Source organism: Giraffa tippelskirchi, chromosome X (genome assembly GCF_054371585.1).
Source record: "Giraffa tippelskirchi isolate mGirTip1 chromosome X, T2T-mGirTip1v1.2.pri, whole genome shotgun sequence".
Lineage (NCBI taxonomy): Eukaryota > Metazoa > Chordata > Mammalia > Artiodactyla > Giraffidae > Giraffa > Giraffa tippelskirchi.
Genome location: NC_137289.1, coordinates 107,182,068 through 107,209,897, shown reverse-complemented (window position 1 = coordinate 107,209,897; position 27,830 = coordinate 107,182,068). Strand labels below are relative to the sequence as shown.

General features: G+C 43.0%; 1 protein-coding gene across 1 annotated transcript; it reads right to left on the bottom strand.

The window, feature by feature from the left end:
- Positions 1-88: 88 nt before the first annotated feature.
- NDP (norrin cystine knot growth factor NDP) lies at positions 89-27,629 on the bottom strand. Its single transcript, XM_081567283.1, has 3 exons — positions 27,267-27,629; positions 11,977-12,357; positions 89-1,345 (listed from the first exon to the last, which is right to left on the bottom strand). Exons 2-3 carry the CDS (start codon positions 12,148-12,150, stop codon positions 1,118-1,120), a joined length of 402 nt encoding a protein of 133 aa, XP_081423409.1. The 5' UTR covers positions 12,151-12,357; positions 27,267-27,629; the 3' UTR covers positions 89-1,117.
- Between the last annotated feature and the right edge of the window lie 201 nt (positions 27,630-27,830).

The window sequence follows — 27,830 nt, the reverse complement described above, 5'->3', positions numbered from 1 at the left end:
CTCCCTCTATTTCTGGATCCCCCTCACATACCATAGGGAATGCATCCTAGTAGTTGAGTAGGAAAAAACAATCCTTACACCATCAAGATTTTGAAGATACTCTCTTTTTATTTCAAAACATGGGAATAACTCCAATTTTGAGCCTCAAGGACCAAAATCTATTTGAACCAAATATTAAGAAGATGAGCCAGGCCACCATTTTTGGCAGCAAGCTTCCCATGGACAAGTGGATATGAGAGAATGATGCCCACGACATGGCTAAAGCTATAGCACACCCACAAAGATATTTGTACTTGGTTGTCTAATTTGCATGCATGAGTATAGAGCATTTTCCATGCCACTAGTACCTATATGCCTTTTTCAAAGTCAGTGCAGGATCCATATTTGTGCAGGTCTTTAAAAGTCTGCTCTCTTACTACATGTTACCATAATTTATCTGAGAGAGCTTCAAGGTGACAAATTCTTTATGCCACTTTTACTTTCCCAAAGTCACTTCTGAATAATAATGATGGCTATCAGGAGTTCCAGCATCACATAGGAGAATCTGTTTGTTAGTGATTTTAACATCAGTTAGCTGGCTGTGAATGAACCTGGCTAAACATATCCACATGCTTGGTGCCCGGAATTTGAAATTGGTAATAATTAGCAGCAAGGGCAACCTTAGACCCAATGTCAAGACTTAAAAAAAAAGCCAGAGGATGCCCCAGAAAGAATTGGGCTTTCCTGCTTTCCAAAGCAAAAGCTTCTGTCATCAATACTAAAACTGTGACAGCCTGACCCACTCTTGCCTGGGAGCCCACTTTCCCCACTAATGCTGAATTGTTGGAAGCCCAGATGACATTCAGCACCAAAGAAGGAAATGCCCGAATCTGAAAAGGAACCAAAAGAAATTGTACCAGGGAAAGGAGATGGGAATGGAAAACAAGTTCCAAGAGTATCTCTGTCAACAAGCATGTAGACTCTTTATTACTAGAATATGCAGAATCCCGTGGGAATTGCTACATATTTTTTTTTTTTTTTGCCTTAACTCTTCCCTTGCCAGTCCTTCCCTGGCTGGTTGAACTGCCTCAGCAAGGGGGAGGATCTGTCCCATCCAGAAGCCACTCAACAGCAGGCCTCAGGAGCTGCACTCCTCGCAGTGACAGGAGAGGATGTACCGGTAAGTGGCCGTGAGTCGCATGCCCCCTGAGCAGCGCAGCCGCAGTGCCTTCAGCTTGGACGTCTGGGGCCGACAGCAGTGACAGGAGGAGCGGAAGGGCTGCTTGAGGACAGTGCTGAAGGAGACCAAGGGCTCAGACCGTGACGCCTGGCTGCAGTGTCCCTCACACCGGGCCAAGAGTACCATCTGGGGAGAGAAAAGAAGTGGTTACCCCACTTGCGTGCATGCTAAGTCACTTCCATCATGTCAGACTCTTTGCAACTCTATGGACTATAGCCTGCCAGGCTCCTCTGTCCATGGGATTCTCCAGGCAAGAATCCTGGAGTGGATTGCCATGCCCTCCTCCAGGAGATCTTCCAGACCCAGGGATCGAACCTGCATCTCTTATGTCTTCTGCATTGGCAGGTGGGTTCTTTACCACTAGTGCCACTTGGGAAGCCCAGTTACCCACGGGGAAGCCAAAATCTTAGCCAAGTCCCAAAGCATCCTTTAAAAGGCCCTAACACTCCTGGCTGGATGAGTTCCTGCTGGAAGAGACCAGTGTAAAAATATTTATACACCTACTTTTAAGTCCACAGTTTAGTACTCTTATCGTTATGGCTTTAAAAGGTATAACACAATTTCTTTACATTAAGGACTGGGGGAAAAGATTTATTCAAAACAAAGCCTGATATATACATGCTTTTTGTTTCATTTTAAATACATTAATTTTTAAAAGATCCTCATTTTTTTCATCTGGTGGTAAAATACTAGTGCAACTTTTCATCAAAATAAAGTTTACCACAGATATAAATGAATTTTCCCAATTGAAACTGGCCTTTCAGCTGCTATTCAATGAAATTTCCCAACCTAAGTGAAAAAGAATCTGTAGCTGTCATTATACATGAAAACATAAAGTATGATAGCATCACCTGTGGTTGTTGTTCAACTGCTAAGTCATGTCCGACGACTCTGTGAGACTCCATGGACTGCAGCACACCAGGCCTCCCTGTCCCTCACTATCTTCCAGGGTTTGCCCAGGTTCATGTCCATTGAATTGGTGATGCTCTCCAACCATCTCTACATTGCTGCAAATTTGCTTTTAAAATGTCAACACTCAGGCCCCATTTCAGGCCAAGTGGATTTATATCCCCTGGAGTTGAGCCCAGACTTTCATGGTTTTCCAAGCTCTTTAGGTGATTCTGAAAGTGTGCTGAGGGTTTAGTACCACTGGACACAGCCCACCACCATGATGTGCAAACAAAAACCAAAGAATAAAAGAAATTTCTATTGACAGGTGTAGTTTACTGTTGGCTCCATGCCAGTTCCATCAGTCTCAAAATGTAGAACGTCATTCCAAATTGCAACCTGGGGTAAATAAAGAATGACTACAGAAAAAGAAAAGAAATTTGATATCTACAGGAAATTACTAAAGAAAAAAGAACATGGTTTCTGAAGAAGAAAGAGAGAATAACCTAATGATGCTTAGGAAAAACTATTCTGAGCACTACAACTTGAAACAAGAGAGTGAAATAGAAACAGGGAATGTTTTGAGACCTGGAATCACACTGCTGGGCATATATGCTGAAGGAGATTAAGATTATGTGCAATTGCATTTTCAGAGTTGTTTAAGGAAAATATTAGGATGCATTCATTCTGACCATCTCCATTTCCAAAGGTAGGCTAGGGTGATAATAAAGCTTAGGTTTAAGTAGCAGAGGCTGTGTGTTCTTTATGAAAGTGAAACTGTTAGTCACTCAGTTGTGTCTGACTCTTTGTGACCCCATGGACTGTAGCCCACCAGGCTCCTCTGTCCATGGAATTCTCCAGGCAAGGATACTAGAGTGGGTTGCCATGCCCTTCTCCAAGGGATCTTCCCTACCCAGGGATCAAACCTGGGTCTCCTGCATTGGAGGCAGATTCTTTACCACTTGCGCTACCTGGGAAGCCCTATGTTCTTTATAGGGGCTTTTAATGTGGATTTAGTAAACAGATCCTTTAAGAATCTGATGCAAGCTACCAAAGTTTTCCTGCAAACAATAGATACAAGCACAAACCTTATATTTTGCATACAGATTAAAAGGATGGAGCAGAGACTCATTTATGTGTCCCATACATAAATGGTATCCTGGGAGTGGCAGTCATAGTGGGAGTAGGGTGGGTAGCTTGATTCATTAAGCTATAGAACATTATATATTGGGGCACAGAAGGTGGTGGAAACCTGAGATTATTGGTCTATGTTTATGTGGGAGGGTCTTGCTTGGTGAATTTCATATTAAGTGATGGGAAAAAGGTTGCCCTATACTTCCCGAACCCACAACAAGAACATAAAAAGTGGAACTATTTCAATAAAAGATTAAACGATTCATAAATATGCATGAAACTGTTTGACATTTATATCATGGTATTTTCAGTTCAGTTCAGTTCAGTCGCTCAGTCGTGTCCGACTCTTTGCAACCCCATGAATCACAGCACGCCAGGCCTCCCTGTCCATCACCAACTCCCGGAGTTTGCCCAAACTCATGTCCATTGAGTCGGTGATGCCATCCAGCCGTCTCATCCTCTGTCGTCCCCTTCTCCTCCTGCCCCCAATACTTCCCAGCATCAGGGTCTTTTCAAATGAGTCAACTCTTCACATGAGGTGGCCAAAGTATTGGAGTTTCAGCTTCAGCATCAGTCTTTCCAATGAACTCCCAGGACTGATCTCCTTTAGGATGGACTGGTTGGATCTCCTTGCAGTCCAAGGGACTCTCAAGAGTCTTCTCCAACACCATAGTTCAAAAGCATCAATTCTTCAGCACTCAGCTTTCTTCACCGTCCAACTCTGACATCCATACATGACTACTGGAAAAACCATAGCCTTGACTAGACGGACCTTTGTTAGCAAAATAATGTCTCTGCTTTTTAATATGCTATCAAGGTTGGTCATAACTTTCCTTCCAAGGAGTAAGCATCTTTTAATTTCATGGCTGCAATCACCATCTGCAGTGATTTTGGAGCCCCCCAAAATAAAGTCTGACACTGTTTCCACTGTTTCCCCATCCATTTCCCATGAAGTGATGGGACCAGATGCCATGATCTTAGTTTTCTGAATGTTGAACGTTAAGCCAACATTATTATTGAAAACTCACCAGCTATTATCTCTAATATCATCCTATAGGACAGAATTTAATGTCCAAGAAGTAAAAGAAGGAAATGGCCTGCCCATCTTTCCAAAAGGAAAAGAAGACTTCTGGTAATTAGAGCTCATTAACATCAATATCTGAAAAGATGCTGGGGTGAATTCAATAATCTCTTAGCAACCAACAAGAGAATATGAGACTAGCAGGGCTTGGTGAAGGATATGCTGGACTAGACCTACTGATTTATTTTCTCTGAAAGGTCACAGAGGCTAGGAAAAAATGGCAGCTGTAAGTCATTTTGATTGTATTAAAGCTTCGATTCTACCCTGCCTGCTCTTCACATTGACAGGGAAAGCAGGCATGATCTGAAATTGTTTTTTGAGAGATTATGCCACAGGTCTATATCACACATGCCAGTTATTGGTACCCGCTCCATCCATCTAATGAGAGAAAGAATTCAAGGTCTTCCCAGTCTCTTTTCACCCTTGATAGTACATGGGAATAGTTCCTTCATATCTCACTTTGGATTAATGTTAAAATTGCTCATCTCTAATGTGGATCATCTATTAAGCAGATGAAGAGTTCTTCAAAGGATCACCTCCACAAATAGAGTCTTTTGAGATCCAGTTTCAGTCTGGATGGATAGAGCTAAGCTGTGCCAGCAGACTTCATTCAGAAAGGCAAAGACATATGGTGTGTCATATCCAAATGAGACATGGAGATGTACGAGAGGCTGGTTCCATCCCTGCCTGGATCAGGAAGATTCCCCTGGAGAAAGAAATGGCAATTTGCTCCAGTTTTCTTGACTGGAAAATCCCATGGACAGAAGAACCCATGGGGTCTCAAGGAATTGGACACCACTGAGCATGTACGCACCACCAATGATGGCAGCTAACATTTATCGAGTGCTTACAACATGTTATTTCATTTAAATATCATAACAATCTTCTGTGAAAGGTACTATTATTATCTGTACCATTATTACAGACGAGGAAACTGAGGCTTTAGAGAGTTTAGATAAATTCCCCAGACTCACCTATCTGGTAAAAGGCAGAGCTGAAATCAAATCCAGGTCTGTCTAAAACTAAACCCCTAGTCTAAGGCACTGTAATATCATGCCTCCTATATCAAGATGCTTTCCTGAGGCATGAGCCAACTCACCCCTTACTCTTATCTACTTTGACCTGCCTACGATATGGAGTCCTAACCATATAACCACATGAGTCTGACCTTTTTCTTATGTATGGGCTTCTTGGGACCCATCATCATTATCTCCAAACTTAAGCAGAGCTGAATCTTCTAAGAATGATGGCAGTCCTAAATAATAACACCTCCACTGTCAAGCATCTCGCCCAGCTCCATTCCCCAGTGATTCAAGGACTCCCACAATCTCCCAGGAATTCATTGGATGATACCACACACCCTCTAACTAGTCACCAATCCATCCTTCAGTTCAATAGACCTTTGACACCTTCAAGCATCAGTTTACTCGCCAAAATACATGGGCCCCCAGCTTATGCTCAAGCACATTCCTCATACATGGGTGACCGGGCTATATTTTATTAATTCCTCTACATTTTGCAGTGCACTTAACTACTCTTAATGGAGACCATACACACTGCTCCATTATCAAATCAAGAAATGAACATTTTTGGACAAAGAACCCACATGGAGCTGCACCCCTACAAGAGTGGGTTCAATAGGTGGGTATTGCTCATACAAACTTCTATTGCTCATATAAACTTTTCACAGCTTGTTGGGGGGGGAGATGTGTGTGTGTGTGTGTGTGTGTGTGTGTGTGTGTGTGTGTGACAGATACATAGTATTTGCTTTTGATCAGGCTCAATTTTTGCTATCTTATGGCTTGATGCTAGGAAGCTAGGCAACTTCTCCAGCAGCCTCATTGTATCTCCCCAGCCTTGGAATTGCTTGGCTCTGGCTGGATGTGAAATCTAGTTCCTTTTAACACAAACAGAGCTGCTGGGTTCAGAGTATTTGCTCAAGGATAGACTTTTTCATGTTCTAATCTAATTTCCATGTGCTGAGGCTAAGAGTAACAGAAGGTCCAAGGGTAGTAATAAAAGAATAATAATGATGATGATATATAACATGTATTGAGCATTTACTAGGCTCCAGGCACTGTGCCAAGCCCTTCACAGGCAACTTAATACTTAACAACCATTTCAAAAGGTAAACTCTCCCCACTTTACAAATTAAGAAATTCAAAGGCAGAGGATAAGTTATCTGCCTGAAGTCACACAGTTGTACAATGGAGGGCCAAGATTCTGAACCAAGACCCCACGATTCCTGAGCTCTCTCTCCTAATTGCGGTGCTATACTGTTAGGGCATAAAAGTCAGCCTTTCAAGCTCTCGAGTTTCCAGCATAAGATGCTAGTTGGTCATGAACAAGTTCAGGCTGCATCGTGAGGGTTGTAGCCAGCTGTGATTCCTGGGTCCAGCCCAAGGATTGCAGCCAGATACCTCAGGCTCCCACTCTCTCTGGTGACCTACCATAGTTCTTAGATAGTTATGTCTTTTGCTGCAATACACAAGCATCTTCTGAGTGGGAGAAAACCCAAACACAGATGTTTTTCATCACCCCTGTTGAAAGACTCACCCTCTCCAAAGCCACTTGCTTTTCCTGTCATGTGGAGACCCCATGAATTCCTGGTTGCAGGTCATGGTCTCCATCACTATCAGAATAAAGACCCACCTGTTCCATCCTTCACTCTCAGAATAGGGTTTTGGCTATTTTAGCTCAATTGAGTGAGAAATATTTTTTGCATTTTCTCAGCAGTGAACATCCCTTATTCCATGGCACCCCTTGAAGCACCCCGCTTTCTCCTCAGGAACGTGACTCACCTCTTCTTCTCCCCTTCCTCACCTCACCAGCATCATTGATAAATGACTGTTCAGCTCATCTCCAGAGACCCAGGTCAACCTCTGAAGGGTCCGTGCCAGGCTTAGGACACCCACAAAATGGCACCCAGGGGGAGGAAGTAGTTGTGGGTGGTGGGGTGAGCTCTCATAGGGCGGGTGGAAACTTGGTGGATTCCAGCTAGAACCTGGTCCCTTCACTCCAGTTACAACTCAAACTGACATGAAGAGACTTCTGCACACTGAATGCTTCCCTTTCCTCTCTCCCCGCTTTACTTGTAAGCATGATGAGGGCAAAAATGTAGCCTGTGTTTTCTTTTAACTTTTGTGCTTCAACTACCCACCACAGTATAAATCTGTTTCTTTTTTTTTTTTTTTAATCAAGTCATATCCGTCCAGTAGTCACTTGTGTTATAAACTCAATATCCCCGATTCCCCTCATTTCTCCTACCATGTGGTGAGCTTCATGGGCAGCACTAGGAAATGGCCTGGGGATCCTAATCGCCCCTTCTCAACCTTGAGGCTCAGCCTGGGCATCACAGGTCCCCTTTTCTTAGGGAATTTCCCCAGGCTTTGTCCCCTGAATCCTCCTCTTTCTTCTCCTTTGGCCGCTGCCTGCTTGCTCCTGTGGCCCTTCAGAGTTCACACAACCATACGCCCTTCTTCCCCACTCCTGGTTTGGTGCTGCCATCTCCTGTTCCTCACCCAGCTCAGACTTCACAGCACTGTCCTGTGGACTCCCTTTCCCAGCCTTGATTCCTGAACACCTCTCCCTGGCCCGAATGCAGAACACACCCTTCCAAGCCCTCCTTCCTCCGCTCACCTGAGAAGGGAGGTCAGATGGCTCGATCTGTTCCCCTTTGACTTTGATCCTCCCTTTCAGCACCCAGCACAGTGGCTTACTTTTACTCTGCTCTTCTGTGCGCTTCCCCACCACCACCAGGTCTCTATGTTTAACAAGAACTGCAGTGAGCTTCATTTTCCTAATCCTTTAAGGCTGTAGGAGATCCCAATACTTATTGAGGTTTCAGTGGTGACTGAAATAGAAAAGTGAGTCTAAACACCTGTCCAGTTTAAAACTTCATCAAGATCACACTATCATTTATTAATGTCTATTAGATGCCAGATATTAAGCTGGATGCGTTACAAATATTACCACCAATACCCAGACCCATATCTTTTGGAAGACAGCATTAGCTTCACATAGGAAGAAATTGAGGTACCAAAGAATGCTTTCACTTGCCCCTAAGTCACCCTTAGTGGGTGTGAAGCTGGAATTTTACAAACTGGGGAGCTGGAATTTAAAATCAGGTTTCTCTCACTTCAAAGCCTGGGATGCCTCAGTTCCCTTGAAGATTCCCCAGATAACTCATTTCCACTAACCTCTGACCCCTTACTTCTTTGCTCTACCACCTTTACTAAAAATTCCAGGGAAGATTGTCAATGAAGCTGCCACTCCCTGAATCTTTTGCACCAAATCCTAGATGGTGTTACTGAAAGTCTGCAGGCGCATCATAACCTGTGGCCACACTGACCTCCTTCGTGGACCATGGTGGCTGGTCCTTTCTGCTTGACTCCATCAGCCCTTTCCAAAATTGCTAGGAGATAGGTGACAGGCCCCCGGGGCTGGCCAGCTGCAAGTTCAGAGTGAGGGGAAACAGTCTCATGGAAGGCTCCCAGAAAAGCTTTCCCTACTATTTTTATTTTTCTACAGATATTGTTGAGTGTAAATCATTATTTTCAGCAGACCAGAAGTTGACCCTAGACTTCTAAATACCAGCTCCCATTTGCAGCAACATGGATGGATCTAGAGATTACCATACTAAATGAAGTAAATCAGAAAGAGAAAGACAAATACCATATGATATCATTTATACGTGGAATCTAAAATACAGTATCAATCAGCATATCTACAAAATAGAAACAGACTCAGACATAGAGAACAGATTTGTGACTGCCAAGGGGCAGAAGGGGTGGGGAGAGAAAGAATGGGAGTTTGGCATTAGCAGAGGCAAACTATTATATATAGAATGGATAAACAACAAGTCCTACTGTATAGCACAGGGAACTATATTCAATATCCTGTGACAAACCATAATGGAAAAGAATGTGAACAAGAATACATATATATATATATATTATACACACACACACACACACACATATATATCCATATGTATGTAAAACTGAGTCATTTTTCTGTACAGAAGAAATTAACACAGCAATGTAAATCAGCTATACTTCAATAAGTTTTTTAAATAATAAAAAATAAATAGTGGCTCTTACATTCTATTCGCATCCCTCCAAAATAGGAAGAGCCAGATGAAAGACGAATGAATTGAATGAAAGATTAATTGATAGATGAACACTCCAAGGCAGACATTGCCAATCCTGAGCTAACTGACATTGACCAATCTACTTAATACTTCTTTCAGGTTTCAGCTTTCCTTACCAGTAAAATGGGGATGATAAAGCCTTCCATCACAGGTTTGTGAGCAATGATTAGATCATAGAGTATGAGGTGCCTGACACATTTTAAAATTTTAAGCAAATGCTTTTTCTTCCCTGAGTATGCATCAAAAAGCTCCCTTTTATCTGTCTTCCAAAGATCAGACACCAGATAAACTAGCCCGAGTCTGTGAGAATTAAGAACATCTCAAAATGAAAAGCAATTTTTATTCCTGGATACATAGAGAAAATTTAATCCAGAGAAGGTCTGGGTAGTTGAGACTCTGCCAGGCATATTTTATGGCCAAGGAAGCGAGGTTTATAATTGCAAGCACCATTTACATAAAAATATTGCTATATTAGGGATAGTTTGGGATGTTTGAAAACAGATTGTTCCCATGAAATTACAAACACTTGTCTACAATCACAATTTTGCGCTATTTATCATGGTATTCTGGAAGAAACAGAGGTGAACAAAGGTGGACTAAAGTCTGTTTCTAGGACTCATGCTCAAGCACCATGAGTTTGTTGGGTTCGAGTTAAGGCTATCTCTCCTTTGACCTTTCCTTAACTAATGTGATAATTGCTAAGCTGCTCCACCATCATTTCATCAAATCTCAGATTGTTTCTTAGTTTTTAGAAATGCTTCAATTTTCCTGTTCTTTCCTATCATCAAGTGAACACTTTCTTTGAAATAATTTTATTTCCTTTCTTTTTAACTTATTTTTGGCCTCATCTTGCAGCACATGGGATTTTTTAGTGCCCCCACCAGGGATCGAACCTATGCCCCTTGCAGTTGGAGTGCAGAGTCTTAACCACTGGACCATCAAGGAAGTCCCTGATTTTTTTTTCTTTTTTAAAAAGAATCATGATTATAGAGGACAACTCAGTAGAGGAAGAAATCATCCATGGACTGAGAAACATAAAGTACTAGTGCTCTCTGTAGGGGGAGTGGAGGAGAAATGAGTAATTGCTCTAGTCCATCTCACCTCAGGCCTACAGCTTCTCAGCAATCACAGCTGTGAGAACATGTCCATCTTTTTTTCTCAATTTGTTTTATAATCTTTCCTAAGAAGGAATTGCTGCTGCTGCTGCTAAGTCGCTTCAGTCGTGTCTGACTCTTAGCGACCCCATGGACTGCAGCCCACCAGGCTCCTCCGTCCATAGGATTTTCCAGGCAAGAGTATTGGAGTGGGTTGCCATTGCCTTCTAGGAAGAAGGAATTGCAGGCTTGCAAATTTTCAAGTTTATCTATTTACTGTTTGTTTTTTTTTTTTTTTAGCTCAACAAGTACAAATAAGAAGTTTCGGTTAAAGTCAGTTAATCCAAATTCTGATCTCCCTAAACTAAAACAAGCCATCATCACTGAGGTATACTCAGAGACGCTATGGAAATTTTAACAGGAGACAGAAGTCCTAATGTTTTTAAATGGAGAGGAGAGCCATTAACTTATGTGGTCTCAATTTTAATGGTTGATATTACCAAAACTTCTTAATTATACTGGTAATTAAAAAAAATGCATGCCATATGAGAATATTTAAGTGGCTTTAGTCTCAGGGTTGGAAATGAAAATCTCTGAGGTTGAGCTAAACAAATTCTTATTTACCAAATGTGGGCAAATTTCATTCATGTGTCTGGGGGCAGTGACAGTCATGAGAAGTCTCCTTCTGAGTCTGCTTTTCCCTACTGTGTGCCTCCATTCTGGGTGGCCCATGTGGCTGGCCACTCTTGGTGATGTTTAAACGTATTACTTCATATGCTCCATCTCAACACTGAGACATCACTTTGGCCTGTGCAAAAAAAACATATAACCCGCACCAAACAAGAATGACTTGTATAATCAAGGTAAAATAATAACTTATCAAAAGGCCAGTTTTCTTTGGAATTCATTTTAACATAAACACAGCAGTAAGAGAAAGGCATGGACCAGGAACCTATTTGAAGAGCCCACCGAGAAGTATGTTCCAACGCACAATCATATTGCTTGCATTCCCTTCCTCTTCATTGCTGGTGGAGATAGAAGGAGTTATGATAACACATAGACACCGCTTTTCTTTCTTTAACAAGGATACCACTGCTCATCAATTTCACAGCCAAGGATAAAACATACCCCTCCCACCTTGCGCCTAGCATCAGCTTTATTGTGGAAGTTTCCAGCCTTTCTTATTGACTTTGAGCACTCTGAATAGAGTGAAGGTAGCTGGGTATGTACATGGTCAGTTAGGCAGCTTTATTGACAACAGTTGAAAGCATGATGGGACATCCTAAAAGCATGATTCTGTGACAATCCCTGTGGGTCAGCCATATAGTTCCCCATCTCTTTTTATAAGAATAGGCCTTCTCTCCTGTTTCTGGGAGTAAGGATACTCGCACAGAGATCTTGGTCTTACCTTGGAGCTACACTTGTACAGCGGGTGACTGATAGAATCAACATAGTGGTGCCTCATGCAGCGTCGAGGATCCGAGTCCATCATGAATGAGCTCTCTGTTCTGCTGTCTGTATCTCCCATTAGTGCCAGCAGGGAGAGCATAGAAAAGGATGCAGCTAGTACATGATTTCTCATTGTTGTAAGGGAAAACTTCTCAAGAAGAACAGCAGAGGGAGGCAGAGGACTAAAAATTGGAAATGCCTGCACCTCCTAGGCTCCAGTTCCTTTCAAAGAAAGGGCAGGATCTGGTTGGAGCTTTCTGCTTGTCATTGTCCTTTGTATGCTGGAGTTTCGTCTTACTCTTTGCACTCGCGGTCCATCATCACTGTATCTGCTGCATAACTGGAATGAAAGCAGAAATTATTTTCCCCAGAAACATTTACCCAGAAAAACTAATGGAACCCTGGAGGTATTGAGTAGAATTTTTTCCATGTCATTTATGAGTTGAGAATATTGGTTTCTAGAGTGTCATTCTCATAAGCTGTCAGCCATATCTCACTACTTCCCCCATAGCTTATGGTATACATTTAAAATCATTTGGAGGTGGACACAATGGTTTAATGAAAGCACATGTTGACTCTGATCGCTGGAGTCCATGTTTCAAGGAACAAGGATAGTTTGAACCCATAGTCAAGACTAACCATGTGGTTCTGGCCATAGCATAACTCAATCGGGTGGTCTCATTCTTACTCCTGGCTGGTGGGAGCAAGAGGGTCTATTTAGTATCTCAGTAAGCTTCGATGTCCATGTCAGCTTCCAGGGCTAGAGAGGAGGCAGGTCAGCAGTAACGAACACAGGGCATGTCCCATGGGAAGGAAGCACATTTTCCATGCCCAAGCCTAACCCACCCATCCACCTAGTTTTCCACTTCTGCACTCTGGGCTCATCCTGTTTTTGTGTGAAGCTCCGTGCCACCCAGCATCAATGATAAGCTGCATCAGAAATACACATTATGCTAAATGCTCTCCAGTGTGGTTAAGGCAGCACCACATGTATAGCTGCCAACAGACTCACACATTTCTGAAGAGCCTTTGTAGCCCAAGCACATGATATAATTTGAAAAAGTAAGTGGTTGTTGGAGCAGAGACTTGTCATTAAAGTGGGATCATGCCATACCTGAAATTTGCCTCATTTTTTAAAGCATATACCTCTTGGACAAAGGACTCGGGTCCATAGTCTGCTCAAATCACCTCAGTAACCCCACCTCCAAGGCATGGCCAGCATTATCACACCAGAAGACAGAGAGCATCAAAAATATTTTCAACCATTTAGGAAAATTGGAGGACTTGACATTACATCAAAAACAAAAATAACACAATAATTAAAGCTTCAGAGAAGCTTTCAAAGGTATTTCAGATAAAAGTTTGAATATTTTGCTTCATAGTACAACTCTTTTTAAAGCTTCCTACTCACGAACAGTCTGAATAAACATGGCAAGGTATTGATAAGATGAAGTTCTAGTCCATATAAGTTGGTTACTCTTGCTCTAACAGAGTGGCCCCAGACCCCCTTAACCTCAGTTTAGCTGTCTTGTGAGTATGGGACAGGGGAATCCCAGGTGGAAAAGGGTATGTGACACAGGGCTGTTTCAGAGTGGAGCATCCCTGGCAATGGCAAAACTTGAGCATGTGTGTTTCAGGGAAGCCCTATAAATTGCAGGAAGGGCAGGGAACAGTAATGAGGGGACCCACCTGGATTCTAGCATTGCCATTCATTAGCTGGGGATCATTTACAGGATCATTTGAACTGTTTCAGCCCTGGTTTCCTCATCTGTAGAGGAGTTGGGAGAAAATGGCATCTGCAGCCCCCTCTTGATCAAAAATGCCAACATTTTAGATACTTATGGATTCATTTACCCCCATCTTCATATGTAGAGAATAATCCTAAAGGTCAAGACACCATATTTGCATGCAACTTTGCACCACTTTCCTTTACGTGCATGCTAATGGTAACATCTCACTAAAATTGATCAAACCTGAACCTAAAGCTCCAAATCAGCAAAAGATGCAGAAGAGCATTTTTGCTTTCTTTTCAGTTGCATATTCTAGGTTTTCCTCTGCATGTTACACTGAAAGTCAGCAAGACTTCAGCTCAAAGAGCCAGAGCTTTCTTCAGTTCCATGTCAAGAAGCTGAAGTATTACTGACCATTTCCTGAGTTTCATTCAATATGACTATATTTTCCCAAGTGGTTATCTGTCTCTTTGAAGCCTTAATTAGTCTCAGAAAGAGAATTTATTGGACTTCTCCTTTCACCACTCTGGTCTACAGATATTTCCCCCAGGAATCAATGGCAAGGGGATGAAGGGGAAAAGCAGACATTCCAGTCCTGACCTTCCCTTTCCACTGCCGACTTCTTTTCAGAGCCATGGCCAGGAGGTATGGTTAAATGAGCAAAGCAAATGAAAGAAAAGCATGCATAGCATGATGGTAAAAACAAGCGACGACATCGACAACAAAATCCTATAAACGTGTGTGTATGAAAGGTAATGTGTTGGCATTTACATTTATTCCACAGAAAAGGAAATATAACGGGCCTTTCAATATAGAAGATGGGCACCCTCACTTATATAAGAGAAATGAAAATTAAAGTACTTTGAGATACTTTGTTCAACCAGTTAGATTTATAAAAATCCCAAAGTCTAATTATGTACTCTGTTGGCAAGGCTATGGGAAAACAAGCCTATTTTGGAGACAGTACAGTAAAAATTGGTACAAATCCTATAGAAGCCAATTTGGCAATATTTATTAAGCCAAAAATGTATATAATTTAGATCAGCAATTTCACTTTGGAGAACTCTCCTACATGTGAGATCACACAAGCATATGGTTATTCACTACAGCATTGGTTGTCATAGCATAAAACTGGAAACAGCACAAAATTTCCATTAGTAGGGGGCCGGTTAAATATATTATACAACATTCATACAATCAAATACTATGTACCTCTCTAAAGAAGAATGCAGAAGCTCTACTGATTGGTGTTAAAACAAAGAGGGATAAGAATATATATTTATGTTAATTTGTATTTACATAGAGAAGCTCTGAAAGGATACTCAAGAAACTATACAGTTAGTTACATGTGGGAGTTGGAGGATAGGCCTGGGAAAAAGACTTTTTGCCATATATCTTTTTTTAATTTGTAGATGTCTGAAATTGCAAATGCATTACCTATCCAAAATTTCATTAAAAAAATAATACTTTCTCTTTTCAAATCAAAGCTTGGCTTAGAAATAGTAATGAAGTTAATGGATGTTTGATGTTTGTGCCACTTTGAATGTTTTAATAATATTAAACTTTTGTTCCTTAGAAGTATGGGAAGACATATCAAATAGTCTTCCCCGTGGACCAGTTTGTCCTTGTGCACTACTGCCACCTAGTAGTAACATTCTGAATTGCAAGCACAGTTAAAATATTTTTTTCCCAAAAGGTGAATAAAATAATTTTGTAAGCAAATGTTATGAAGTTTATACTGATAAAGAGCTAGTTAATGTCATACAAAATGTAACTCTGTTATCTGATTTTCTCTTTAAAGATAATAAGCTGAGCCGAGAAGTAGTAATAAAGATAAAGTATAAAAGAATGACAGGAGAAATATTGCTTCACCATTAATAAGAAATAGATGTTTTCATTTCAACACACTCATAAAGCATGATACTTTTTGTCCAGTTGTTATATTAAACTCTGACATGAGAATGCAAGCAACAGTGTAAATACGCCACAGAACTCACAGAACCCTTGGAGCGTGAAAGTCTAATCCTTGCAACAGAACACTGGGATTTTTGCCTTGTGTTCAAATTGAATGAACCAGCACTGCTGTGTTGAAGAAGAAGTAAGCAGAATGCTCAAAAAAAGAGTGATTCTAATTAAGTCAAGTTGCCTTAACATTGTGTTGGTCAGATGTGTCCAGGTGAGGGTGTGCAGAGTGCCCTGGGAAGCACTCGCAAAGAAGAAAATCAGGAATAAAGGAGATTTACATCACTCGAGATGAGATCCCCCTTTGATGGCAGCCTAGGGGTATCTACGTCTGTCTTGTAGGAGCTTCTGTCATTTTTCTCAAAATTAAATGAATTCTAACTTGCTTTAATTTTATTAAAGCCATGTAGCATAAAAATCAAATGCTGCCAATGAAGACTTAGAACCTCAGCCCAGCCAGTGATGGATTGAGTGAGAAAGCGACTGTCTCATTGAACTCAGTAGACCTGGGCTGCTCCATGCTCCAGATACAGTCTCTGAGACATGAATTTGGCCGATATACAGAGCCCACATTCTAATAGCTCCAATGTGGAGCCTCTGCCGGCAGGAGAGGCACGTAGGCTGGCGTGCCCGACTTTGGAGCTACCCTCCAAATGATACCAGTGGAAAAGAACAACTGGTGCCCAGATTTCCCCACCTGTCACCCTCAGCGAAATAATATAGCAGAGCTTACAGTGGGCCCAGCCTCCTGGGTGAGAGATGGTGTTGTATCCACAGATCAACTCACTCTTGGGCTGACCTTCTCCCTGGCAAAGGATAAAGTGCTGGTTTCACACAAGTTATTCCAGCAATCGGCTAAGACAAGTGGCATGTGCCGAGTGGCCTTATTCTTGCCCTGCTTGCCAGACAAGGGAGGGTGGTACTCAGCATCCATATTTCTCCCCCGGACTGTTTTTCAGTATAATACATGCAGGTTTTACCTCTTGCAGCTTCTTTCTAGAAATACATATTTAACACATTTTCACACTGAACAGCTACTATGAGTCTCCTTTTGCTCTAGCAGATGAGACTTAAGGGTCGAGAAGAAAAATAGGTCCTATTCTAGTTCCTTCTTCCAGCTCACTGCATCCACAAGCAAAGAGTCTTGGCCTGTTGTCTTTCTGGGTAATCTTTTCGGATATGCCGATGAACTCGCTTAACATCTAATTCATATGTAACATCCATTGCATCATTCCTAAGAAGATCAAGTTAAGCAGATGAAATCTAATGACTTTGGAATGACGTCAGTGTGCCAGACGGAATTATTCGATGTTTACTATCATTTAAAACAATCATCTCAGGCATGAGTAAGGTAAAGATGGCTGAACATAGAGCCTCTCTCAAAGGAATTGCACACACACAAAATTAGAGATTTAAAAGTGGAAGAAAGCTTGCCACTAGATAACACTTCACACTGGAATTAGAAAAACAAAAACTCAAAGTCTCATCAGAGAGTGTGAAGTGCTAAGTAGCCCCTTCCCAGGAACTCAAAGAATTCCAATTGGATCTAGTCAACGAGATGCCTTGGAGAATAAGTCAGATGCTCTTCCCAAAGCACTTAATTTATAAACTGTAAACAGCATGCTGGATTTTATAAAGCATCCCATGTGCTCAATGAATGGTTTTTTTATATTATTCCTATCTGACAGCACATCAGTAGCAACGAAAAGGTCAAGCCTGGGCTCACCAAAGGCAGTCCTCCAGCCTGCCCGCCCCAGGTATCTCCAAGGAAGGGCAGCCCCAAAGTCAGTGGGGAGGGAGCAGCTCCTGCCCCTGGCATCTCAAGCATGGTGTCTGTTCTACACTTAGAGGTGGCAGAGCATGGGAGGCAATGCCTGCCCCCACAGAGTCATCTTAGGAGAAAGACGACATCCTTAGGATTAAACAACAACTCTCTAGTCTCGGAGAGCCTCTTTTCTCCCAGCCTGCATTACAAGCCGTGCTCAGTCGCTCAGTCATGTCCAACTCTTTGTAACCCCTGAACCGCATCCCACCACGCTCCTCTGTCCATGGGATTTCCCAAGCAAGGATACTGGAGTGGGTTGCCATTTCCTTCTCCAGGCAGACATGGCCAAACTCAAGGGTGATGGTGAGGAAGAAAAGAGATGGAACAAGCAAAAGGGAACAAGAAATAGAGCCCAAGAAGGAAGCAATAAATCAAAGGCTAGGATAAAGAGGGATGTGAAAAAGAAGGACTGGGAATAGAAGTAATTTCTGACCAACTGTCAAGTGGCGCCACCTGGGTGTGTGTGTGTCCTTGGATGGAATAGTTTTACTGTCTGGGGCAGGACTGGTGTGGGAGGACTGGACCTAGAACCTGACTGAAGCTTCAAATCCTGATTTTTCAGGAAATCCAGAGGAACCACTCACTGTGATCCAAACTCCCACCTATCTACAGTTTTCATCTCTTCCTCCCCAAGCCTATTTCTAGCCTGTGTCCTGCAACCCGGTGTCTTGCATTCGTTTATCAGAAATATTAGATAACTATTCTACAACCTTCTGAAACCCAAAGGGCATTCTACTGCTGTCTGCTCTGGCAGAAGGAAGGCTATATTGAGGAGCTGAAAACTCTGAGCCCTACCTACTTTCCTGTCACCGGCTGTGTGATCTTGAGCAAGTCAGTTGCCTTCTCTGGGACTCAGTTTTCTCATCCACAAACAGAACAGATTGGTCTAGATATTTCTATGGTTCTATCTGTTTCTAACATTCTCTAACTCTACCCAAGCTTCTCAAAGTACACATCTGCTTTGGGACTACATGGTCCCCAAAGAAATACTACAGAAAAAGTTCTTTTCTTACTCAAGAAGTTAATGATCACAGAAAACTCCAAACAAGTTCTAATGTGGTGCCTAAGCCAAAATTTGAAGGTCAAACTATAAGAATTTGACCCTTTATGAGGCCATATTGGTGCCCAGAAATAAAAATAGTCCTTAATAATCAGTTGACTTGGTGTTTGAATGTACTATGATTTATAAATTAATAACATGTTGTTAATAATAGGAAGCAGTTAATGAAGATATTTAACCAGTTCTTATTTCTCTTAAAGCTGTCCTAAAATTTGAAGTGTTTCTTTCCAGTCTTCACCAAATGAGAAGAGAAAGACTTATAGTAGTCAATCATGGTAAAATTAAACTTCTTTCAATTGACCATGTTGATGATGATACAGGCTGAATTCAACCTTCTTGCACCTTTCCTGTGAATGACCCTTATTCCTAATGGATTGAGCCACAGATCTTCATGCCCTAGTGGGGCCATTTGTGATGCTCTGGTTCAGGATAGAAGAGGAAGATCGGTTAGAAAAACTTTCTTCTCTGCAAATGTGGTCAAGAGCAAGGCACTCTGCTTAGTAAAGCATCTATGGAAATGTTGTGCTAGGGTTCCTGAAGCTCTAGGTTGGCCGTTAGTTAGTGTTAGTCACTGAGTTGTGTCCAGCTCTTTGCGACCTCATGGACTATAGTCTGCCAGGCTCCTCTGTCCATGGGATTCTCCAGGCAAGAATACTGGAGTGGGTAGCCATTCCCTTCTCCAGGGGATCTTCCCCACCCACAGATCAAACCCAGGTCTCCTGGACTGCAGGCAGATTCTTTTACTATCTGAGCCATTAGGGAAGCCCTTCTAGGCTTGGAGTTGGGACTAAAAGAACTGTCCATTGGGTATGGGTTTTGGATCCTACGCTGGGCTTCTGTAGGCTTCTATAGTTTCTATACAAAGACTCATTCTGAGTTCTTAATGGTTGACATAACTGACTTTTAGAGGACAAATCTTGCATAAATTGGAAATGACCAAGTCTGATTACCCATGTGTCAAGAAACAGGATACGGTTGAAGGCTTCTCCTCTGGAGGTTTGGATTATTTCTGTAAATCCACTCCACTAAAAGCTGTGACTGATATGGTGATTAGTTGTCAGAAAAGGTATAGGGGTGGCCTTTTTGCAGTGCTAAAAATCAACAGTAGCCTTAAACATGGAGCCTGCTTCCATCCTTTCATCAATAATAGGAAGAGAGGAAGCCACAAAAGAAGTAACAGGAGAGATGGAGGAAGCATGATTTTTATGTTTCAAATCTGTCACTGCCCTTTCAGTGATTTCAGATAGCAAAATTCTAGAAGGGGATGGTTTCCTTCACTTCACCCACTCTCTGCCAGGAAGGGGCTTTCACATGAGGACTGAGACACACTCCACCACTCACCTTGTGGAAGACCCTTTGGAAGGAAAGCAGGGGAGTTCTGAGATACCCAGCACAGGGCACTCTGTCTTGTCAAAACATGCATGTGCACTCTCCCTATAGAAAAGAAAAGGTTCCCAGGTGTTCTGGGGACCCCATGTGCTGATGTAATTTGACACTTGCTCTGCCACTGGACCACTGGCTGTGCTATGGGCTCAGGAGAAGAGGGATAACCAATGTTAGCTCAGGGTACAAGCTCCTGTTCACCTTGGAGCCAAATGAGCATGTTGATGTTTCTTCAAAGTGTCCAGCAAAGCATTTCCAAAGCTGCATTTGCATCTCATCACCCACAACAGCGTTCTGGAATGGTGGGTAGTGATCTCACCTAACAGCTGTAGAGCCTTTAGTTAGAAATTGGGCATAAACAATAGAGCAACTCAGTATTTCCATTCCCCATCCAATTTGCCTTCTCTGCCTAGTGATAGGACTTGAATACTGAATCCCCTCCTGTGGCAATCCGGAAGCAACACTTGCAGACAAAGATTCATGTCAAAGGGGCCAGGTTAAAGCCCAGGGAACTCTACTCAGTATTCTGTAATAAACTATATGAGAAAAGAATCTGAGAAAGAATGGATGGATACACACACACACACACACACACACACACACACACACACACATATGTGAAAGTAAAAGTGTAGTAGCTCAGTCGAGTCAAATCTTTGCGACCCCATGGACTGTAGCCCACCAGGCTCCTCTTCCATGGGATTCTCCAGGCAAGAATACTGGAATGGGTTGCCATTTCCTTCTCCAGGGGATCTTTCTAACCCAGGGATAAAACCTGGGTCTCCTGCATTGCCAGCAGATTCTTTACCATCTGAGCCACCAGGGAAGCCCGCCCCCACCACATACACATATATAACTAATTCACTTTGCTGTACACCTGAAACTAACACAATATTGTAAATCAACTATACTTCAATTCAAGTTTTTTCAAAGTGAAAAAAAACAAAACAAAACAAAAGCCAATCACATAAAAATGTGTTTCCCAGGACTTCCCTGATGGTCAGGTGACTAAGACTCTGTGCTCCCAATGTAGGGGGCCAGGGTTCGATCCCTGGTCAAGGAACTAGATCCCACATGGTGCAACTAAAGATCCTGCATGCCACAACTAAGACTCCTGTGCAGCCAAATAAATATTAAAAATATGTTTCCCTCTATCGCTAATCGCTCTGAACTTATTGGCCTTTTGGTTTTCTGTTTGTATTTTGCTTTGCTTAAACCACACACACTTTGGTTATGTCTCTTGATTGCCAGCCCCCATGTGATACTTCTATTCTGCCGCCTTTAGATTTCAAACTTCAAAAGAAAAATTCTAATTCTGAAAAGAAGTCATTTCCCATAACTGGGAAGAAGTCACAGAAATGTATCAATCCCTTAAATACTGCCTTGAGCTTTAAAGAAAAATTGACCTTGATTAAGGACTGGATTTCTTCGACTCGTCACATCCATATTAGGAATGTGTGTGCCTACATCATTTTACTTAAATTTAAGCAAGGGGAATTTTTTTTTTCACCTGAAGTGTTGACTTCTTTTTCTAATGACAAGTAAAGAAGGCAACTTCAGAGTTCAAGTCCCTCTTCCTGGCAGGGAATAGGTGAAATTAAGGGAAGCTTCCCTTTCTAAATTATGCTATTTGAAAATCTCCAGTAGCAGATTTTGAGCATCAGAAATAATCCTTTCTCCTTCTTTTTTTTTTTTACATCTCCTGTAGCCTACTCTTTTCCTATCTTTATTCCCTATTGATGAAAGGATGGGAGGAGACTCCATCTTTAGGGCTATTGTTTGTGGGTGACACCACAGCAGGGTTTTCTGACAACTCATCAACTTTCTTGAATGTATTAACCTGTTGCCCTTTCATTTTTAAAGGATATGGCAATCAGTTGGATCACAGCTTAAAAGAAAAAGTTGGGACTGAGCCAGGCTTTGGAAGAGAGAACATGGTATGAAAAGATTCTTAGCTTTTGTAGAAAAAACAAAAAGAAAAACTTATCTACTGGAAATCTTAAAGAACTGAGTTTAAAGCTATAGACCATGTTCATGTACAGATTTGGACATGAGGGCGAAATGCACTCTAATTGGATGAATTCCTGATTCTAAGCATGAGGGATATATTGCCTCCTAAAGCTACCCATTCTTTGCATTTCTGAATCAGCAGTCTTTCTAACAAGAAAGTAGTTGTCCCAGACTGTGAACCCCCATCCAGGGAGTTACATTCTGACGACTGAAAATGGCTCTGGTAAGGGGGGAGGCATGATTCTCAGCAGTATAGTCTCACCCATCAGACTCTGAGACCCTCTGATGAGGGAGACAGGAAGGATGGATGGTACCAACAAATTATTGCCAGACACACAAGAGAAAAGCTTTGCAGATGTGAGAGCAGCTTGCATCAGAAAGCATGCTATGGGACAATCTTCCTTAAAAACACCAGTGTGTGGGTGTGCGAATTTGCCACATGCAACCTGCGTGGCCAAGTCAGCGCTTGCTGAAGTACCAGCTACTCCCACCCATCTGCATATGCACTGGGCTTTCGGCAGGATTCCCCACCCTTTGTTTTTTTCCTGGATGCCAACGTAGAAGTTTATGGTTGCTGATCTGAAGGGTGAGGAGTGGGTATTACCAGCTGGAATGTTGCCACTGGTAGGGGCAGACAGGAAAATAGGAAGGCTCTTAATGTCCTCCCAAAGAAAACCTTTGATGGACAAAAGAGTGGTTGTATTTTTACCCTCTCTCTTCATGCTGCCAGGCGTCTTTAAATAGATTCTCTAGCCTAGGGACTTGTATGGAATAATTCATATTAAAACCCAAGAAGTGGCAACAGAGGGGAGTTGGTTCTTTCTTCTCTTTCTTTTCTTTTCCTTCTTTTTTTTTCCTTCTTGTCAAGCTAGCAGAAAAAAAAAAAGACTCATTTTAATTCAGCTGTGTTCAATTTTTCCTTTTGGGTCTTTTAATGAACTTTAGCTAATTCGGAAAAGACTACGAAAGCCCCCAGGAAAAGAAAAGGAATAGGAAGCTGCATTGTAGAGTGCTCCTTAATACCTTTTGGTCCTGAGGACATTAGTAGCATCTTTTAAGGATGCTGCACCTAGGGGGTTAAATTGGAATGTCTAATTGAGAAGTCCAGTCGTTCCATTTGCAACTCATAAACTGATCTGTTGTTCTGCTGTTTAAAGAGAGAAAAAGAGAAGTCCTCCCCACCTCCCCAGCCCCATGCATTTTTAGTTCGACTCAACCCAGGAACCATTTCTCCCCTCTCTCTTTCACAAAACGGGTTTCCTAAAGACATTCAGCCCCACACTAGCCAGATTAAAAGTCCTGTCTGTCCTTTTTCCTTGGGAAGGGAAGGATGTGGGAAGGACAGAGCAAGGGGGCGGGTCCAGGCCCAAGGATCCAGGGAGCTTTGTTTCAAGTCACTTGTCTCTCTCCCTGAAACAGAGAATAACCACATTTCTCTTAATGTAGGCCGAAGTGCATTCAGGCGTTCCCATAGCACTCCCACCCCTGGCCCTTTGCTGGAGATGTGCGGGTCACTGTGATGGTATGCCGGTCCTTGCCAGCCCGGGTCACTCCAGCCCTTCTCTCAGAAGCCTAAAGGGCAGCCTGAGCCATGAGGCTGCTCCTCTCTGCGAATGGGCTCAGGCTTGGGGTGCTCCAAGAAGACCCCCGACCCCATCAGCCCGGCAGAGCTGCTGCCAAGAATGACATCCTGGGAATACTATGGATATGGGGAGACCTCATGGGCTGTTGGCCTCGGATGGGACAGGACCCAGGCTGTCTGCAAAACAGACTGAGCAAAGAGCTAGCTCACAATGGAAGGAGCTCAGGCGAGGGAAATAGGGGGCGGGGTGAGAGTGGTGGAGAGCAAAAGCGAAGAAAAGCCACATGCCACCCAGGAAGATTCCAGGGAGGGCGGGAGGAGGTGGTGGAGGAAGGACTTGCAGGAAACGAGTACCCAGACATGGCACTGCCAGTCTAGCTGGATTCTTTTCTGAATTAGATTATGCGAAAGAAAGAGGGGAAATATATAGCCTGCCAGCTGTTCAAAGGCTTACAACCTTGCTTTTATTGTCCGGGTAAGTTGGTGAGGTGGGGCATCAGAGGAATTCCAAACATACCATCCCAGAGAAATTTTAATATGTTCCACAGTGTCGTACATGAAGAGGAAATGACAGCTGATCACAGCCAGGGCAGGCTGCAACAATCTGGGCCTCGGGGCTCACCCACCCTCCTATGGCCCAGCTTCCCTCCTCTCTCTGTCCTGCCACCTGCCGCCCCATCCCTCCTGCTCCCACTGGCTCAGCCAGGGGGCCTGGACAAAGTTGCCTTAGTTCACTGTCATGGGAAGAGGTGAGGAGGAGCTTGAAGGCCGCTGGCCAAGAAGTTGAAGGCTGGCTAGGGTGAGTCAGCCCCCCTCCCCCCTCACCCCAGGGAGTCAGAGGCATCTTAGTCCAACCACAGCGGATTATCTGCTGATAAGGACCAAATCAAGGACGCTGGTGATGCTGCCTTCAGGGTCCCCCACCCCCACCGCCAGTAACCTACTGGTGTCAGAAACAAAAGATCAGATTATTTGAAAGCAACATTGTTAGTGGCTCTGATGGAGATCTGGGTTTGGGCAAGGACTTCCAGCAACTTGTTCCCAGGGGCCTCTGGAATTTAGGCCAGGCCCAGAGGTCATTGGTTTCGATCCTGGGGGTGGGACAACTAAGTAGGGGGAGATACTGGCTACATCTTCCTCCGGGTGTGTTTCTAATTCAATGATTCATCAAGCAGCCCTGATGTAAGCCACTGAGTAGGTGACTCATAGCCGTCCCCGATACAGACAGCACGTGGTCCTTTCCAAAGGGGGCTCAAGAGAGGCTCAAGAGAGCAGAGAGAGGATAAACTGCCCTTTTGCCAGGCTTCTCCTAGCCAGGAGGGAAAGATCTGGGTTGTGCTAGCTGTGAGTGACGTGTCCTTGGGATCCGATGATAAAGGCCTAAGGGGAACCCTTTTATCACAAATGGAAAGAATATCGACTGATATGCGACCATCATTTCTAGTAAATCTGGGTACCAGCAGATATGTGAAATGGTCCTTTCTAACAAGGAACTCATTGACCAGTTTGCCCACTGGCCAAGTCCATGTCAGTTCCAAAATCTAACTGGAAATAGCATAGAGACTGAGAATTAGGGCATGAGACAGTGTCTCATCCACCTTTGCCTCCATTAGGACTGGCATAACATTAAAAGAATGATGGCATGAATAATTAACCAATAATAAAAATAGGCCTTGAATTGTAAGTTCTCAAAATACAGTAAAAATTGCCGGCCACCACTGGTGGCTATAATTCCAAGAAACTCACCACATTTTTCAAGGGCTGAGGAAAATAAATGAGTTTGAAATTGTTAAATGTATTGAAAAATGATTTGTTTTCCCCTTGACAGTGTCATTGGAACTCGAATTAAGATTTAAACTCCACAGACGTGTTTCCATCTGTGGTTGTCAGCTGATGGTACGTGGTCATCTAGAAGGCTTCAGCCAGCTCTCCTTCTACCTGAACCCAATGTACACTAAAGTAAACGATGCAAAACATTGCATTTTGTGCTCAGACACTCGCATATCATGGTCTGAATAATTGTTTAAGAAAGTTGTTTTGATTTGGCTAAATGCTTTGTTAATAGCAGTAGTTTAAAATTGTGTAGTACTAGAATCCATGGTATCTTCTCAGACTTTCTCGAATAAATAATGACTCTCTCAAAGCTGTAAATTAGCTCATTCAAAAGCCAGATTTTCATTCAACAATGCTTGTTCGCTTAGCTATTAGAGAAAATCACAAGAGTTTCCCCAGAAAGCACGTTCCTGCTCCACGATAAAAACTGGCCACTCAGATGCTAAAGTTTACTTTCAGAAGCCAGACGGATGAGAAGAAAATAGGCAGATATTTGCATTTGATCTAAACACACAACTGAGAAGCATCCGGCAGTCCCTATGGTAGGTATTTGGTAGACACCTATAGCCAGCTCTGCATTTTAGGCATCTCTACGTTTGCAAACGCACCTGGCATTTAATTTAGGTGTTGAGGCAGTTTGCCAACGTCAGCTCCTTGTAATTAAAATACACTAGTATAAATGAAAAGAGACATGCTTCACAGCATTCGGATCTGCTATTCATGACAGTTTCCAAGCATAGAATGAGGGACTCCCCTCTTGCCAAAGAGCTTCCTTTCCTGCACCTGAATCTCAGCAGAGAAGCGAGGCTACCTTTTTTCAAGCAGGTTTATCTCAGCTCCTCCCTGACAATGAGCCTCAGTTACAGGGCGTCAGAGTCATTAACATTCTGTACACAGTCAAACTTCCTGTCCCCCAAGAAAGAGTTATGCTCAGGCCTCCTACAGACCAATTGTTCATTTAAAGAGAGAACTTGCATTCAGGAGCTTGAAAGAACCCTCTGAATATTCCTCAGGTGTTTGTAGGAGTCATCCCTACATGTCCTGGTCCCTGGGCTGGTGGGAGCATCCTTTCCCGGTTACTTCTTGGGCAAGGTAGCATCAGTGGAGCTGTAGAGACAAGCTGATTACTAAAAATAACCCTTTGCAATAATGCCAAGGCAAACAACATGCATGTCCTCAGACTTTTTGCAGAATGCAAATCCTATAGTAAACCCATCCTCCTCTCTCCCTGGTGCTCCTGACCGCATCTATGGAAGTGAAGATCTTGCAAGTTGGGAGAAAGGTGCAAAGGAACAGGATTCCTGCAAAGCATGACACAGAAAGGTAGAAATAAATGTTGCCTATTGTTTGAAGTCATTCTAAGCACTCCGGCAGAGCCCTGGCAGGAGATCAGCAGCATACATAAGTAGTAATAAAAGTAAACAGTGCGCTTTTAAACTCGCAGGCTTGCCCGCGTTCACAGTGACCCATTGTAAGAGGGATGAGGGCGGCGGGGAAGATAACCGGGGCTTCAGGAATCCATGTCGGCGAGTAGCTGCTTCCGAGTCTCCTTTCACGGGGACAAATAGAAGAATCATTACAAAGTTCCATCTAACTACGCAGAGTCTGAAAATCCAATCCCTTTCAGTCCAACCAAAGGAGATTTTCCAGCCTCTCTTCGAGGCTCCCCTGCTCTGTCACCGACTTCAAAGACCCGTTCATTTACAAAACACAACGCTAGCGCGCTACAGATTAATGCAAATTCAATTAATGCAAATTTAAGTGGTATTTAAAGGTTGTCTCTTTGTCTGAGAGGAGGATGAAACGCTCGTTTTGGAAAGAAGTAATTTCCTAGGCAAGCCGTCAGCGCTGTTTTCCTGCTTACCTTGGGGGAAACGCAGGGCTCCTTTCTCCCCAGACTTTTCTGAGAGCTAGAAAGAGGTCGTGCTACTTCCAATTGCTTTTGTTCTTCTGTCCCTCTGTCACATGGCTTGCCTTTTATATTTGCAACACACAAAAGTTAGGACTGTTGTTTAAGCGACACAGGGAGAGAGAGAGAGAGGGAGAGAGAGAGAGGGAGAGAGAGAGAGAATGTCAAATGGAAAAGAGCCATTGCAGTCATATATCAATCAGGCGTGCGGCCGCAGCAGCGCACTAGCAAATGGGAATGCCAGGGAAATGTGAGGCGCCCGGTATCGGGGACTCGCCGCCTCTGCCCACCGCTCGGCTCCCTTCCACAGAGCATCTCACGATGGGAACCGCATAGGACTAACAAGGGCAAGGAAGTCCACACCTCCCCCCTCCCACCACTTCTTCTTCTCTCTTTTTTTTTTTTTTTTTGGTGTTTTGGAAATATTTAATAAAGGGCTACATAATATTCGGGATTTAATTCTTTGGCAAGCATGCGGCTGCCCTAAAGAGGTGGTGTCCTCAAGAAAGACCCAGAAAT

Bases quoted from the DNA above. Each gene is read 5' to 3' on its own strand.
- NDP (XM_081567283.1), bottom strand. From the start codon at position 12,150: ATGAGAAATCATGTACTAGCTGCATCCTTTTCTATGCTCTCCCTGCTG. The intron at 1,346-11,976 runs GTAAGACCAAGA...TTCTCTCCCCAG, and splicing joins TGTACAAGTGTAGCTCCAAG to ATGGTACTCTTGGCCCGGTG.